Here is a 16,725-nt window from a genome sequence, read left to right as displayed (position 1 = left end):
CACAAAAGAGACAAACCCTCAGATTGAGCGATAAAAGCCCCCTGCATGAATAAAACTCAAAACTAAGCCTACCATTGCAGTGTTATCCGTTAAAAGTGCTGGGAGCATATCAGGCAATGCAAACGTCTGCCTGAGCACAGTTAAAAGCGAAGAGTCCAACAAGATGTGGATCACTGTCAACGCTGATCCATAGAGACATAGAGGTGGGTCTTCACAGCGCAATAAATGACCATGTGTCAGCCAGGTATTGCCAAAGCGTAGCCGGCAGAGAACAAATAAGTCCTAGTGAGAGGCTCGTATGGAGGAGCGCCACACACCTGTAGTCTCCTTGATAACCCGAAGTTCATTGGGTGAAGGCAGGGTGCGCCATTCACCACCCCCAGGTACCAAGGACTCTCTGCCACAATACTGACTAGAGATCACATTCCGAAAGGCCAATCTCCAGGGCCGCTGCACTAATAGCCTGTTTGGCCAGCCTGTCAACACGTTCATTACCCGGGATGCCAACATGACCCGGGGTCCATACATAAAGCACGGAGCGGCCGAAACGGGTAAGAGTATGGATGGACTCCTGGATAGCCATCACCAGACGTGAGTGAGGAAAACACTGGTCGATAGCTCATAAACTGCTCAGGGAGTCACTACAGCTGATGCAGGACTCACCTGAGCAGGAGCGAATATACTCTAGGGCATGAGAGATGGCGACCAGCTCAGCAGTGAAAACTCTGCAGCCAGCCAGCAATGAACGTTGTTCAGAAAGATCACCAAGAGTAATAGCACAACCAACTCGACCAGAACCATCGAACCGTAAGTACAAACCATGTCAGAGCCGTGAAACATGGTAAGGTTGGAAAGAAAGTGCCGGTCGAGGGCCTCAGGAGGGACTGAGTCCTTTGGGCCCTGTGCCAAATTCAGCCAAAGGCATGGGCGGGGCACACACCACGGGGATATATGTAAATGGGCCCAGAAAAGAGGTGGGAGAGGGGAAAACTCAAGCCCAAGAGAAGAGACCAGATGCGAACCACGATCGTACACCCTGACCAGGGCCGCCATTCGGGAAGATGGACGACCGAGTTGGGAACTGGAGACAGTAATTGCGATGCCCAGGCAAGCTGCAAACATGTGCAGCATAAGCAGCCAGTAGTCATTGGCGCTGGATCTGCAATGGAGGAACACCAGCCTCCAGAAGTATGCTGTTTACAGGGCTTGTGTGGAAAGCTCCAGTTGCGAGTCGGATCCAGTAGTGAAGTATGGGGTCCAGCAACCGCAATGCGGAAGGTGATGCTGGACCATAAGACAGGCTCCCATAATCAAGACGGGATTGAATCAATGCCTGATAGAGTCGTAGAAGAGTAGACCGATCAGTACCCCAGCTAGTGTGACTCAAGCAACGCAGAGTGTTAAGATGCCACCAGCACGTTTGTTTAAGCTGCCGAATATGAGGGAGCCAAGTCAACCGGGTATCAATAAGCAAGCCCAAAAACTGATGCCTCTCAACCACGGCAAGACGTTCGCCATCAAGATTAAGCCTCAGCTCAGGGTGAACAGTGCGACACCGGCAGAAATGCATGATGCAAGTATTGGCGGCCGAGAACTGGAAGCCACGCATGACGGCCCAAGACTGCACCCTGCGGATAGTGCCCTGTAGTTGCCGTTCAGCAACCACAATGCCAGTGGATCTATAGTACAGGCAAAAGTCATCAACCTACAAAGAAGCTGATACGGACGTTCCCACAGCTGCAGCTAGCCCATTGATAGCAACTAAAAAGAGGCAGACACTCAAGACAGAGCCTTGTGGGACCCCATTCTCCTGGACTTGGGAGGAACCAACTTTCACGTGAAAGGAACGAAGTGACAGAAAATTTTGAATAAAAATTGGGAGCGAGCCCCTAAGACCCCACCCATGAATTTTGGTGAGGATGTGATGTTGCCATGTTGTATCATATGCCTTACGCATATAAAAAAAGACGGCAACCAGATGCTGACAGTGGGCAAAGGCTGTAAGGATGGCAGCCTCCAAGCAGACCGGATTATTGGTGGCAGAGCAGCCCTTATGGAACCCACCCTGAGACAGAGCCAGAAGGCCCCGAGACTCAAGTAGCCAACTCAACCTCCAGCTCACCATACGTTCAAGCAACTTGCACAGAATGTTGGTGAGGCTAATGGGGTGGTAGCTGTCCACCTCCAATGGGTTCTTGCCAGCCTTCAACACTGGTATGATAATGCTTTCCCGCCATTGAGGCGGGAACTCACCCTCAATCCAGATACGGTTGAAAAGGTCTAGGATGTGTTGCTAGCAGTCCACCGAGAGGTGTTTGAGCATCTGATAGTGGATGCGATCCAGTCCAGGAACCGTATCAGGGCAAGCGATGATGGCACTTTGGAATTCCCACTCACGGAATGGAACATTGTACGATTCAGTGTGGCGCGTATGGAATGAAAGGCTCCGACGTTCCAACTGCTCTTTCATGGAGCGGAAGGCCAGTGAGTAATTCGTAGAAGCAGAACTCTGAGCATAATGCTCTGCTAAGAGTTCTGCAATCATGTCAGATTCAGTACAGACTGCTCCATTCAGGGAAAACTCCAGGTACGCTGACGGGGATATGATATCCATAGAGTCACCTAATCTTGGTCCAAACCTGCGATGGAGAGGTACGGATGCCAATGGTGGAGACATGCCTTTCCCAGCACTCCTGCTTCCAATGGCGAATAAGATGTCGGGCTCGGGCATGGAGCCGCTTAAAAGTAAAGAGATGTTCCAGTGACGGGTGCCACTTATGACGTTGGAGGGGCCGCCTGTATTTTGCATGGCCTGATAGAGGGGAAGAGCTCTGCTGTAAATGTTGAACATGAGCAGTGTTCTGGAAGCTGGTACCGAATATGATCGATCCCAATGATGAAGGCACACCCGACACCACAGTCTGTCTTAGAGCCATCAGTGTACAAAAAGATGTTGTCACTAAGTTGTGTGCGAAGTCAAGAAACTTTCTGCAATAGATCAAATCTGGGATAGTTTCCTTATGAAAAGAGTGAAGTCCAAGATGAACACAGGCCACCACACAAAACAAAGTAGGTGAAGAATAATTCACACACATAAGGAATGTGGCAGGTAGCATGAAGTTAGCTGGAGTAGGAGCTAAAAGCGAACTACAGGAGGTAACAGAGAAGATGGATGGGACCCATACTGGTGGTCAAGGTAGTCATGAAGAAAAAAGTCATAGGACGGGTAGCTGTGCATGGCAGACAAACTTAATGTGTACCTACGGAGGAGAACATCACACCAGTATCATAGTGGTAGTTTGGCAGCTTCTGCTTACAGACTCTCAACCGGGCCAAACAGATTGTATTAAGACAGCATAAGATGGGTAGGCGTGCAGATGAACAAACAAAACACCCATAGCCTAGTTTCGAATGGACAAGGGATCAGTAAAACAGAGGAGGGTGGTCCAATCCATTCCCCGGGAAGTACCGCTTAGAACACATAGTACATACGAGAGACTGGGTACACTGTGCGACCAGGTAAGACATATGGAAGGACTAAGAAAGTTTTCTATCAAGAATCAGCCCCAGGAATTTTGTAGCTTCAGCAAACAGAAGAGCAACAGGCCAAGATGTAAAGATGGTGGAAGATGCCGACTGCATTGCCAGAAATTCACACAAATGATTTTGTCAGCCATTGTCGATACTCCACGAGTAAAGGTGATTAAGACATCGCTGAAGACGCTGCTCAAGGAGACAAGTCTGTGGAGAAATGCGATAAGTCACAAAGTTGTCAATGGAACAGGAGCTGGAGATGCATGGTAGGAGACAGGCCATAATAGGGTTAACAGCTTTAGCAAAGAGGACAATACTCAGGACAGAGCCTTGAGGCAACCCATTCGCCTGGATGAAGACATCCGACACAGCCAAACCCAAATGTACCTTGAAACTCAGTCTTTTACAAATTCGTGAAAGAAATGGGAAAAGCTGTCTTGGAAGCCCCACATGAATAGAGTACGGAGGACATCAGTCCTCCAGAAGGTGTCATAGGCCTTCTCAAAAAAAATGTCCACAGTCTGGTATTCCCACAGAAAACCGTACATGACATGGATTGACAAAGTCACAAGATGGTAAACTGCTGAATGGCGCACTAGAAATTCACATTTTACATTGGTTAGTGGATTGTGAGATTTGAGCCACCATACCAACCAGCCACAAATCATATATTCCATCACCTCGCAAACACAGCTGGTGAGAGAAATAGGGTGGTTATTAGAAGGAAGGTGTTTGTCCTTACCAGGTATGGGTGTGATGGTAGAGTCACATGGGCATCTGAGAAACTTTCCATCTGCATATATGTGATTGTATGTATGAAGGAGAAAGTGCTTGTCTGCAAGAGAAAGGTGCTGCAACATCTGAATGTGAACACTGTCTGGCCCTGGGGCATAACATCAGGATGAAAGACCATGACCTAGCTCCCTCATAGTGAAGGCGGCACTGTAGCGTTCACAATTCTGAGAGGAGAACTGCATCACCCGAGCCTGCTCCACTCATTTCTGAGGGAGGAAGGTGGGGTGATAGTGCGTGGAGCTTGAAATCTCCACAAAATAGCAAACCAAGGTACTCGCGATAGCTGTAGGATCCACAATGACATCACCTGCTTTGGTCAGGCCGGAAATCTGGGAACTGACCTTGGTTCCACAGAACCGACGGAGGTTGCCCCATACAAGGGAAGCAGGAGTGGAACTGTAAAAAGAACTAGTAAATGAAATCCAGCTAGTGTTTTTGATATTGCTAATAATGCAACAACACTGCACACACAACTATTTATAACAAGTACAGTTTGCAATGGTAGAATGAAGGTTAAAAATGCAGAGAGCATGCTTCTGAGTGCAAATCACATCACGGCATACCTCAGACCACCAGGGGATTGGTACAAGGCATGGTTATGATGAAATGTAAAGTATAGAACATTCTGCGGCAGTAAGGATAAAGTTCATGATGTACTCTATCTGGTCATCACAACTGGGGAAATGTTGTTCATTGAAGGTTGCCAGTGACGAAGAAAGCCTCCAGTCAGCCTTAGAAAGCTGCAACTTGGGTTTACAGGTAGGCATGGGAGGAGTCAGCAAACGGGTAGAACACGGGAAATGGTCGCTCGAGTAGTGTCAGAGAGAAAGAGCCACTTGAGATGATGGGCAAGCTGGGAATTGGAGACCAAGTGTTCCAAATGAGAATAGGTATGTGTGGAGTCTGAAAGGAACATGGGTGCTCCAGTATTAAGACAGAGGAGGTTGAGTTGATTGAGAAAGTCAGCCAAGAGGGCACCTATCTGATAGGCTCTTGAAGAACCCCAAAGGGGATGCTGTGCATTAAAGTCACCAAGCAACACAAAGGAGCGAGGGAGTTCCCCAATAAGATGGAGGAAGTCTATCCTGGTGACAATAAATGATGCAAGGATATAAATGGTACGGAGAGAAAACGTGAAATGAGGACAGAAAATGCAGACTGCAACAGCTTGCAGCTGAGTGTTCAGTGAGATAGTTTGGCTATGAATGTCATCTCGGATGAGCAGCATGACCCCCCCCCCCCATGAGATGGAATGCCTCCCTTGGGGGGGGGGGGGGGGTTGTAGGTAAAAGTGGACCAGAAGGAAATGCAAGAGGTCAAAGTGGTTGCAGGGATGCAATTTTGTTTTTTGGAGGCAAAGAACAAGTGAATGCTGTGATTCTGAGAGCAGTTGTAATTCCTCCTTGTTGGATCTAATGCCACAAACATTCCACTGGAGGAGAGACGTAACTGGGAAAGGGGAGGAGGGGGACAAATGAAGGGTTGTCACCTCAGTGGCTGCGGAGTGCCAGCCTTCGAGGACTCAGTGTTTCGAGGCAAAGAGGCAGGAAGAATCTGTTCCATGAAATCTACAGAGGTGTTGGCATTCTCATTGGGTTGGCTAGTCAATTCCAGAGTAGAAAAATGTTAGGCCATGTGCACTGGAAACATGAAGGATGGCGGAGTGAGGGTATCATGCAGTTGCACTTCAGAAGAGGATCTCCGATTCCAGGAAGGAAAAGACTATTTGCCTTTGATTTCTTAGTGTCTTTGCAGATGGCAGATGAAGACTCAGATGTTTGTTGGTTGGAGGAACATAAAAAGTAGTTGCAGGAGTATCCATTTTTCTAGTCTGCTGGTTTGTAGCGGGTGCTTTTGCCACCAGAGGTGAAGATTTGGTGGCTTTTTGCACAGCTGGAGGAGGAGGAGGAGGAGGAGGAAGAGGAGGAGACGGGGATGCTACCATGATACTCGACGATTTTACAACTGCACTGCTGAACTTAAGGCTGCAAGTCTGCATGGCCGTGTCCTTTATGGAATGAGGCGTAGCAAGAACAGTACTGTAAGTGCCAGATGGTAAAACACAGGTCTTTTTGCTATGCAACAACTTGTGAGCAACAAGGTAATATACTTTTACCTTCACCTGGATCTCCTGGACAGCCCGCTCGTAAAGATACAGGAGACGTTCTTGGGATGAGGCTACATGGTTGCCATTGCAATTGATACAGTGGGGGGAGGAGGTGGGCAATTGCCCTCACAAGCATACCTACCACTTTGGCAGTTCCAACAAGACATACGAGTGCAGTTGTAATGTTGACACTGGTAGCAACACATCCGGTTTGGGATGTACGGTCAGACCTTGATGACTTCAATGCAAGCACTACTTGATCAAACATGAGAAAAATGGGGTGTATGGGCACTAAAGTTGCATCAACCTCTTTCATGACGTGGGCTTGAAAATCACAACTGGTCTTCAAAAGCAAAATTCCATTATGTAAACAACAGCAAGACTTTACAGGGCCTACAATTTCATCAACACTTTTCTGAATAATAAACAGATTAACCGTAGCAAAGGACTGACTTTCTTTAGTAAGTGATACCATGAGGAACCAAAGTGTAGCTGAGAGATTCTTTGAATCTTTAGCCTCATTCTGTTTACGTTTAGTACGTGTAGACTGAGATGGTGATTGGCTCATTCTGAGAAAATCCCTTATGATTGCCAAAATTTCCAATGGTGTGCTCCTACCAACTGAGGGAGGGGTTCCACACCTCACTAATCCTGACAGATGGACCAATTGGCAATTTGGGAAAATAACAGCTCAGGCAATCACCCCTCCGTCGGTCTAGCCTGTACCCAGGGGCATGTGCAAAACCTACCTCTTGTGGAACAACAGTAGAGATGGAGAAGGAAGAAGAAAACAGTTGAGAGACTGTTCTCATGTCAGGCTACTAAAACTTCAGAACACATTCCCCTAATATCCCACCCATGTTCCTTATGGGAAGGGAAAAAGAATAGCAGGAGGATAGACATGCAAAAGGAAGGGGAAAGGTGCTGAAAAGGCTGGGCAACCGTGGTAGCCAAGCCTGAACTCACCCAAAGAGTGGTGAGGCACCTGCGGAGATGCCACACAGAGAGAATAGGCTGCAAGATCTGGAACCGAAAGAGAGCGGGCAACCTTGGGGCTACAGGTGGGCAATGAGGAAGTGGGGGGAGGGGGGGGGGGGCAATTCTTTGGCTGGGAAGTGGGAGTAGCACCTAGCAGGAAGGGAGTGGGAACTGCAGGGGAGTGGGAGAGGAGAGGAGGATGGGACTGGTTTAAGGAAGAGGTAGAAGGGGGAAGCAACGTCTCATAGGCAAAAGTTGAAGTCATCGACACAGGGTAGAGCTGGTCATATTTTTGATGAGCCTCAATGTAAGATAGACAATCCGTTTACTTATACTCTTATATCTTAAGTTATTTCTTGCAAGCTGGCCAACCTGGTGACTGTGTAGAGTGACGATCATGACAATTTACACACACAAGTGGCGGTACACAGAGGCTCCTCTCATGGAATCATTGTCCACAGACACCACACACAGTGTCCCCCGTACATCGGGAAGACACGTGCCCAAAACACAAGCATTGAAAGCCTTATTGACGGTGGGATGTATGGCTTCATATCACACTAATAAGACATAACCCTGACCTCCTATGGGAAGGTACGTCCCTTGAAAACCAGAATGAAGGTGCCAGTATCAATGCAGTTGTCCTTATCACCTTTCTGCACACGTCAAACAAAATGAACACCAAGTCGTTCCAGATTAGCCTAGAGTTCCTCATCAGTCTGAAGGATGAGTTGCCTATGAAACATGACACTGGACCATATTCAGAGACAGGTGACATGTAATAGACACCAAGACATCACCAAGCACAAAGAGCTGCAGCTTGGGGGGGGGGGGGGGGGGGGGGAGTGGGGGATGGAGCTGATCACCAGGGACCCCAACCACATCTTACTGAGAGACTCCACTATGCCAAATGTGTCTTATATATTTTTCAAAAAAATTGTAGCTTTGTGGTAGTAAATTTGTCCCTGTCCATCCTAGTACAGGGGAAAGTGTTTCACCCCAACATGGTGAGCTTGGCAGTCCTTCCAGCGTGTAGCCAGGGAAGGGAAGGCTGTAGGGGAATAATAAGAAGCATTCAATGATCTGTTACCACTCAAAGGAGGAGGCCAGAGTTTTGGAGCTTGATGTGCTTCAAGTGCAAAGCATCTGCCCTGATACCACCCACTCCCATCAAGGGCTCTCCCCATGGGTGCTATCCAGCCACAGCAAGGGCCATCTGGCATGGCAGCCATTGCCAGGAATTCCTATGCTTCAGAATGACTAGCAACCCTCCTAGGCATATATGGGGTGGCAATACCTCAGGTATCAGAAGTGTGATCTCTGTGTTGCCAGGGGCCCCACCCAGATGGGTACATAACAGCCCCACCACATGGACTGGCTACACACGCTGGTGACCTAGCAAGACACAAGGGAGCTAATGCGGGGGAAGACAGAGAGGAAGGAATGGGGAGAGAAATCCATGCTATGGTTGACACTAGGGAGGGAGTTCTTCTTCAAATCACTCACACTATAGATAGAAAATTAAGAAGTGGAGGTCAAACCTCAAAGAGGGACCAAAAAGGATGAAAGAGGAAAAGCAATGAGAACCAAAACCATAAGGAATACAGAAAACCAGGTAGATAGAGAGGTCAACGTAAGTAAAAACACCAAGAGAGGGGGAGGAGGGGGCAGGGCAGTGGTGTAGGAGTGAGGAGCAAGGACGGGGAAGTAGGGGCAAGGGGGAGGAAATGCAGCCTGGGAAGGAAGACAGGACTGCAACAGCTTGGGGCCCTGTGGGAGTTACAAACTTACAAAAGAGCCATGAGCACCGCTGGGAACGGCAGGTAAGAAAGAGGCCAATGGTCAACTAGGTTTACTGGGAGAATTTTGGGAAAGAGTGATTCATCTGTAAAGGAGAAAACATATACAACACTAGTGCAACCTGTTCTTGAGTACTGCTCAAGTGTTTGGGATCCATATCAGGTCGGATTAAAGGAAGACATCAAAGCGATTCAGAGGTGGGCCGCTAGATTTGTTATCGGTAGCTTCGAACAACATGCTTCGGGAACTCAAATGGGAATACCCAGAGGGAAGACCACATTCTTTTTGAGGAACACTATTGAGAAAATTTAGAGAACCGGCATTTGAAGCTGACATTCAGAATAATTATATCACCGCCAAAATATACTTCACATAAGGACCATGAAGATAAAATATGAGAAATTACGGCTCATAAAGAGGAATACAGACAGAAGTTTTTCCCACACTCTATTTGTGAATGGAACAAGAAAGGAAATGACTGGCAGTGCTACAGGGTACCCTCCCACCGTGCACCCTGGAAGGTGGCTTGTGGAGCATGTACATAGGTGTAGAAGTAGACACTGAGTTTTGTGTTAAAGGTGGATTTACGCTCACTGCTGTACCGTGCCACGTACTGGCCACATCTACTACACAAGTTAAGTGTTTGTCTTCATTAATGATAATGAACAGTTTGTTCAGAATTTTAACACATTTCTTCACTGTTTTAGAGCTTAATGTCACTACCCTCTTGATGTGACACAAAACATTGGACCGTGGCCATAAAACAAAAATCACCTAGGGCGCAAGTGCCTGCCATGAAAGCCTGCACTGTACAATGAATATTATTTGCAAACTCCTTGAACACACTCAGCACAATGGCTGTGGGGGCTAGCTGAACTGAAATGAATGGAATATACCAGACTAACAGTGACAGCTTTCCTTAACTGGCAATGTAGTCTGACTTTGTTAGCAGTGAGCACCAGGCTTAGCGTCTCATCTGCTTTTGTGTATGAACATGCAGCATGTGCAGTTAAAAACACACACAACAATACTCAGCACAGCAAAGATAACACAGAATGGTGACAATGATACTAGTGTATTCTGGGCTAAGGTTAGTACTGAACTGAAACAAGTGAACATTGGTCCAAAGTTTTACTCTGTCCTGCAACTTTCTATGAATCTGCTGCTCACGCAAGCTGTTGAACCAAGAGTCTTCCTTTAGTTAATAGTTTAATTATAGTTAGTTTAGGGTGTTTGATGTAGTCATTAGCAAACAAGAGTAAAGGTAGAAAAAAATGAACTAAGTGCACTTAATGGGGTCTATAATGAGAAAAAAAAAACAAAATTTTCAAAATAAAAATCACTTTTTAATATTCTAGGTTTATCATTACAATGGATTTATCTTTTCTTTCTTGATTTATTGTGTTTTTCAATTCAAACCCACTTTCTTGCCCTTAAAGGAGTGTTGCATTCCAGAAGGTTCTTCATACAACAGTTATTTTGGAGCATGTGAGCTAAAGTAATCAATATTTATGAATTATGCATGCACCCTTCTAACAGTTATTTACTGGTTACTCACGACTTTTTGCTGTTGAAGAATCACTCAGTAATGAGTGTGCCAAGGTGTTCTGAGACTCTGATCCTTGCAGCTGCGAATCAGGTATTTTCTGTGGGTAGGGAGAATGTCGCCATGGTGATCCTCTTTCAGGGGAAGTATGATGGTTCCCAAGTTCTGTATAATCACCGTACTGTTCTTTCTCTGCCTGTGTATCTGACAGTTCATTCTCTACACCCTATTGAATGTCACATACACACTGTTAGTATGAATTCAAATTTTTAGACTTACAGACACAAATATATATTTTACAACCTGTAGCTCTCACTTACAGAGTCATACTGTGAAACCACTGCATCCAGGGATGTCAACAGTACAGCAGTAAATAGAAATATGTAATTCATCATTCCTGAAACATAAAAATCTTATATCTCTTATGACAACACTAAAAATCCAAATAAATATTTTTCTGGCTCTTATGGGAATATTCTGTTCTAATTTTGTATCATTATTCAGTTTGTAGAAAGAAATAATTAAGTCAATAAATCTCTACCAGTTATAATGAGATGGAAAAAATTGAATTAAAAATTAACATGTGAGCACATAAGCTAGCTCTTTAGGTAGAAAAGAATTGTCCTTTCATACAAAGGAGAATTATTCTTGTGATCGTGTCGCACTCTGCACCAAACAATGGATCAAATTGTGAGTGATTACACCATCAAGGTGTACCCGGGACCAAACGTCGATGTACAAGAACTGAAGGATGCTGGATGGTTTGACATTAATTTCTACAAGTTATGCTTGTTGTCCATGTTCCTTAGTTCACTGTCAACTTTTTACTAGGTTGGTGCACAAGTCCTTAGTGTTTTTTGATAAGTTTCATAAAGACAACAGATACATATAACAGAGTCCTTTAATCATCAATAATATATTCTCCTTAATTATTTACAACAGTCTGCCACTGCTGGGGTAACTTCTCGATTCCGTGACTGTAGAAATCATGTGGTTTTGAGGCAAAGAACTCATCAAGCCATATTAGGAGCACATTTTCGGCCGGAAAGGAAGTTCCTTGAAGGTTTTTCAATAGAGAGCTGTTCACTTCATTGTTAGTTTTTATTGGTTCTCTTTACAGCTAATTTTTACTGGTTCTTTTACAGTCCAACATATTGCACATTTTGCTGTTCATTTTACTCCACATTTTATATCAAATTTGCATAAAACAAACTATTTGTTACCATAAAAACAAATTAAATTGTAAATATCTTTCATTACAGACCACTGATGATGTTTTACCTCAATAAAGCAAAACGTGTCTGGTGGAAAAAAAGATGCATTTTCTTGTAGTTGTAACAATGGACCAAAAATACCCTCGGGAATACTACATACCTTCTGTGGCAAATACTTAACAAAGGGGATAGGAGAGTATTGTTGTATTATTATTATTATTATGAATTTCCATATGGAGACTGGTATCAGTGACCATAAGGTGATTGTCGCAATAATGATTACCAAAGTAAAATGCTCAAGTAAAACAAGTAGAAAGATTTAAATATTCATTAAACTAGACAAAGAAGCAACAGTGTCATGCTACAACCAGGAACATGAAGCATTTAGCTCTGGGCAGGAGCATGAAGATGAGTTGTACCTGAAGTTCATAATAATTGTTGACCAAGTACTCACCAGATATGTACACATTAATACAGTTTATGATAGAAGGAAACCCATTGTATACAGTAGCTTCAAAGAAACTTCTAAGGAAACAAGAAGAGGTGTAATGTGCATAAAACAAGGCGTAGGACTATAGAGAAATGTTAAATGAGATGTGTTTGGCTTCCAAATGGGCAGGGCATGACGCCTTCAGCGACTATCACAGCAGAATCTTATCAAAAGATTTCTCACAACACACAAAAATATTCTGGTCAGATTTAAAGACTGTTATTGGCACTCAAGTTAGTGTCCAGGCACTCAGGGATTACACAGAGACTGAAATCGAGAGTAGCAAAGCAAAAACAAAAACGGTGAACTTCTTACTGAAATGTATAGGAGAATCCAGGAGTACGGTCCAGTTTAATTCTCAGCAATATAAGGATAGATTGCTATTCACCATAAGGATAACAAGTTGAGGTGCAGACACGCAGATGATGGAAGCTTTTGGCCAAGTCCTTCATCAAAAACACACACACACACACACACACACTAACACACACACACAGGGGGGGGGGGGGGGGGGGGGGGGGGAATGCAGAGGGATAATATGGTATGAATGGAAGGGAGGGGGTGAGAGGAATCAGTGCTGCCTGGCAGGGTGTGCAGGAGCTAGATGGTAACCGGACAAGGCTGCCAGGCACTCTGTCAGGATGCTATGGGGGAAGTGGGGGTGGAGGGGGGCCAGGGGAGGGGAACATGGAGCAGTATAGGATAGGAGCAGAGCAGGGGAAAAGATGGGTTGGTGTATTGGCTGAGAGCGAAGCACAATGAGGGAGAGGGAATGTGAACTGGGACAATGTAACAGGACAGAAGGGGCAGAAATTGTTGGGTGGAGGGCGCGGGGACAGCATGTTACCATAAGCTGGGGCTGTGATGATTTCAGGAACAGAGAATGTGTTGCAAAGATAAGTCCGAACAGTGCAATTCTCTCATGCATCACCAGCTTTTTTTGAATCCTGCAAAAGGGAGTGATTCCTACAACAAATCCTCCACCCCTGTAATCATCCCAGCCTCAACCTACAGTACCCTACAGCCCCTACAACCCTCACAAAAGTTTCCACCCCCTCTGTCCTCCTCCACAACAGTTTCCACCCCCTCTGTCCTATCACCACCTCACAATTTACATCCCCTTACCCTCATCATACTTTGCTCTCTGCCAATTCATCAACCAATCTTTTCCCCTTCTCCTTTATGGCTCCCCCCCCCCCCCTCCGTCCCCCACAGCATCCGATGCTGCAACTGGCAGCCTTGTCCAGCTACCATTTAGTCCATGCATGCTCTGCCAGGCAGTGCTGACTCCTCTCCCCCCATTCATATCCTGTTATCCCTCCTCCTTCCCCGATACCCTCAGGATTGCTGCTTGCATTCAATGTGATACCACTGCATTCTGGCCAGTGCAGCCACAGATGGCAGTCATATGTGAATGAGGTGTGCTTGCTTGTGTGAACGTAATGCGTGTGTGTGTGTGTGTGTGTGTGTGTGTGTGTGTGTGTGTGTTTTTTCTTTTCTTAGAAGGCTTTATCGAAAAGCTTACTGTGTAAGAGTCTCTTCATTGTGCCTGTCTTCAACTAAACATTCTTCTTTACAGTGATCACAAATACATCCTTTTCATGAAACCATATCAAAACTGAGTGATACAAATATTAATGTCAGTGATGGTGATAAATGGCTGGAATTCTTAAAACTGAACAAAGTTCCAAGTTCTGATGGAATCCTTATCAGATTCTACACAGAATGTGTGGCCAAGTTAGTATCTCTTTTGACCATAACTTACTGTAGATCCCACAAACAAAAAACTGTTGCCAGGAGTTGGAAGAAAGCACAGCTTGAATCTGTCAACAAGGATATCAAAAAAGAACCATATAACTAATGTCCAACATATTTACACTCATCTGATGAATTTTATAGTATATTCTAAGCCCAAATTTCATGAAGTAATCTCTAACAGAATAATCTCCTCAGTGCCAAACAGCATGGATTCTGAGAACACTACTCATGCAAGACCCAACTCACACTTTTTTCAAATGAAAGCCTGAAAGCTATGGGACAAGGCTATCAGTTAAATACAATATTTCTTGACACCCAAGAAACATTTGACTCAGTAATAAACCTACGCTTATTATTGAAAGTACACCATAATGGGATATCAGGTGGAACTTGTGGGTGGATTGAGGCTTTCTTGGTAGGAAAGATACAGCATGTTGTCTTGTGAGAGACAGAGGAATGTATCTCCAAATGTGATTTTCAACTTTTTAAACTTATGTTCCCATGATAATCAGCTATATGTTTTGTCAAAATGACGCATATTTCTCTCTCTCTCTCTCTCTCTCTCTCTCTCTCTCTCTCTCTCCTCCTGGTGAGAAGAATGTGCTGCATACCCGCAAGTTGCGAGTTTATTTTACAGACAGACATATTGACACTTACGCTCTACTGTCTCAAATAAGTTCCTCTCAATTTTGGGATCGGCGAGACATATTGTCAGTCACTTATGTTCTTCTAACTTCTTACTTTATGCATAAAATTTAGAAATATGTTTAAACCCCAGCAGAGACCATTATCTGCTTGTTTTGCATATCATCTTTTTCTTGCAATTGTGCACTATTTTTTTTGTGTACTGAAAGAGAAACTGAGTGAGATGACACAATGGGTAGCATACTGGACTCCCATTCAGAAGGACGATGGTTCAAACCTGTGTCCGGCCATCCTGATTTAGGTTTTCTGTGATTTTCCTAAATTGCTGCAGGAAAATTCTGGTATGGTTCCTTTGAAATGGCACAGCCCACTTCCTTCCCTAATCTGATGGGACCAATGACCTCGCTGTTTTGTCCCCTCCCCCAAGACAACCAATCGATTGAAAGAGAAGTACATGTTTGTAGCAGGTAACAACAAGCCTTGTGACATTAGGTGGGAAATGTCGCATCACATCTCACTGCAGAATCATTCGTCCATCCGCCAGTTCTCGGGACACTTTCTGTACCAAGTTTCACGCAATTTCACTTCTCCTGTGGTATCAACAAGTGGAGAAATGCTAGACAAAACGATGGCTGTCCTTTGTAAGCATTGTCAATGCGGCCATATTGCTTTCATTGTCATGTCATATTTTGTTTATTTTCTTGAAGGATTCACTGTGCAGAGGTTAATGCCATTACGCACTCTCTGTCTGATATAAAATTACTTCAAGAAGAAGGAAACTGGTTGATCTAGTGATGAATTAAAATTACCACAATGAAAGGAATTCAACATCCAATAAAGGTAAGTCAAGTTAATATTGTTTTTATCTAGGAGATGGTCATTCATGAAGGTATAGATTGTTAATATGATTGACTTGGTTTCTATTCATTTTTTTAATTTATTTTAAAAATTACAGAAGAAAGGAATGGTCAAACCTCGTCTATAATACAAAACAATTTTGATGTGGAAAGACTGTAGGAGGAAAGTGAAGAAGTGTATTAGGAATTCAAAGTGCTTGGTTCAGGTTCATCAGATAATGACATACCAAAATGAAACACAGATTATTCACCACCACCAACTCTGAGGCCAAAGAAAAGGAGAGCTGCAGTGTAACTTAACACATAACAATCACCAGAAAAACTAGCCAGTAGCATCGTGTATATTTCAAGAACTCCAATTATTGTAGATGGCCATCCAGTTATTTTGTTGTCGACACCTGCAGAGGACAAAATCAAAATGGTAATATGAGCACCATTTTCTTCACATTATATAAACTCTGAACACTCCTATTATACAGCAATGCTTCCCTAAGCCTTGCCACTCTTTGATGGAGTGTGATACAGCGCATGCCAGTACAGAGAGTGCTGAAAAAAAATCTTTGTTGTTCAGACTGCTTCAAAACAAAGGCAGTATGAAGTCATTGAAATGGAATAGAAGGACTTCTGGATTTCAGTGCTATGCAGAAGGAATGGTCAAAAAATACAAAAACTGACAAGGGAGGAAGTTAAGTACAATGGCTTAAGGTGATGCAGCTTCAGTATCACAAATTGGTTTTAATCAGATCTTTTTCAAACATTTCCATGATCAACAATTAAAAAGTTTTCAATTCAAGAAAATCTCAAAATTCTGATACAATCTTTGTGGAACCAAAGTACCATGGAGCACTAGAACTCCATGAGGAGAAAACGATAGACCCCTTGGATCTTTGCCACATAAGCATATCAAAGAACAATATCACATATTTTACACAAGTCTTCAAGAAGAGAAAGCTGGAGATTCAAACCACGGTAGCAATGGTTGTGATGCATTTAGTGAGAAA

At 44.3% G+C, this 16,725-nt stretch overlaps 1 protein-coding gene across 3 annotated transcripts in view; it reads right to left on the bottom strand.

Annotated features, from left to right (window-relative positions):
• LOC126190949 (peptidyl-alpha-hydroxyglycine alpha-amidating lyase 1) overlaps window positions 1–16,725 on the bottom strand; it is a 91,125-nt gene that overhangs the window by 69,493 nt on the left and 4,907 nt on the right. For all 3 annotated transcript variants that reach the window (XM_049931594.1, XM_049931595.1, XM_049931596.1), the window contains exons 2-3: window positions 11,081–11,157; window positions 10,773–10,986 (exon numbers count right to left, since the gene is read on the bottom strand). In XM_049931594.1, coding sequence (XP_049787551.1) covers window positions 10,773–10,986; window positions 11,081–11,157 — 291 coding nt within the window. The remainder of the gene's footprint in view (window positions 1–10,772; window positions 10,987–11,080; window positions 11,158–16,725) is intronic.

Source organism: Schistocerca cancellata, chromosome 6 (genome assembly GCF_023864275.1).
Source record: "Schistocerca cancellata isolate TAMUIC-IGC-003103 chromosome 6, iqSchCanc2.1, whole genome shotgun sequence".
Taxonomy (NCBI): Eukaryota; Metazoa; Arthropoda; class Insecta; order Orthoptera; family Acrididae; genus Schistocerca; species Schistocerca cancellata.
This window is presented reverse-complemented; position numbering and strand designations above follow the sequence as displayed.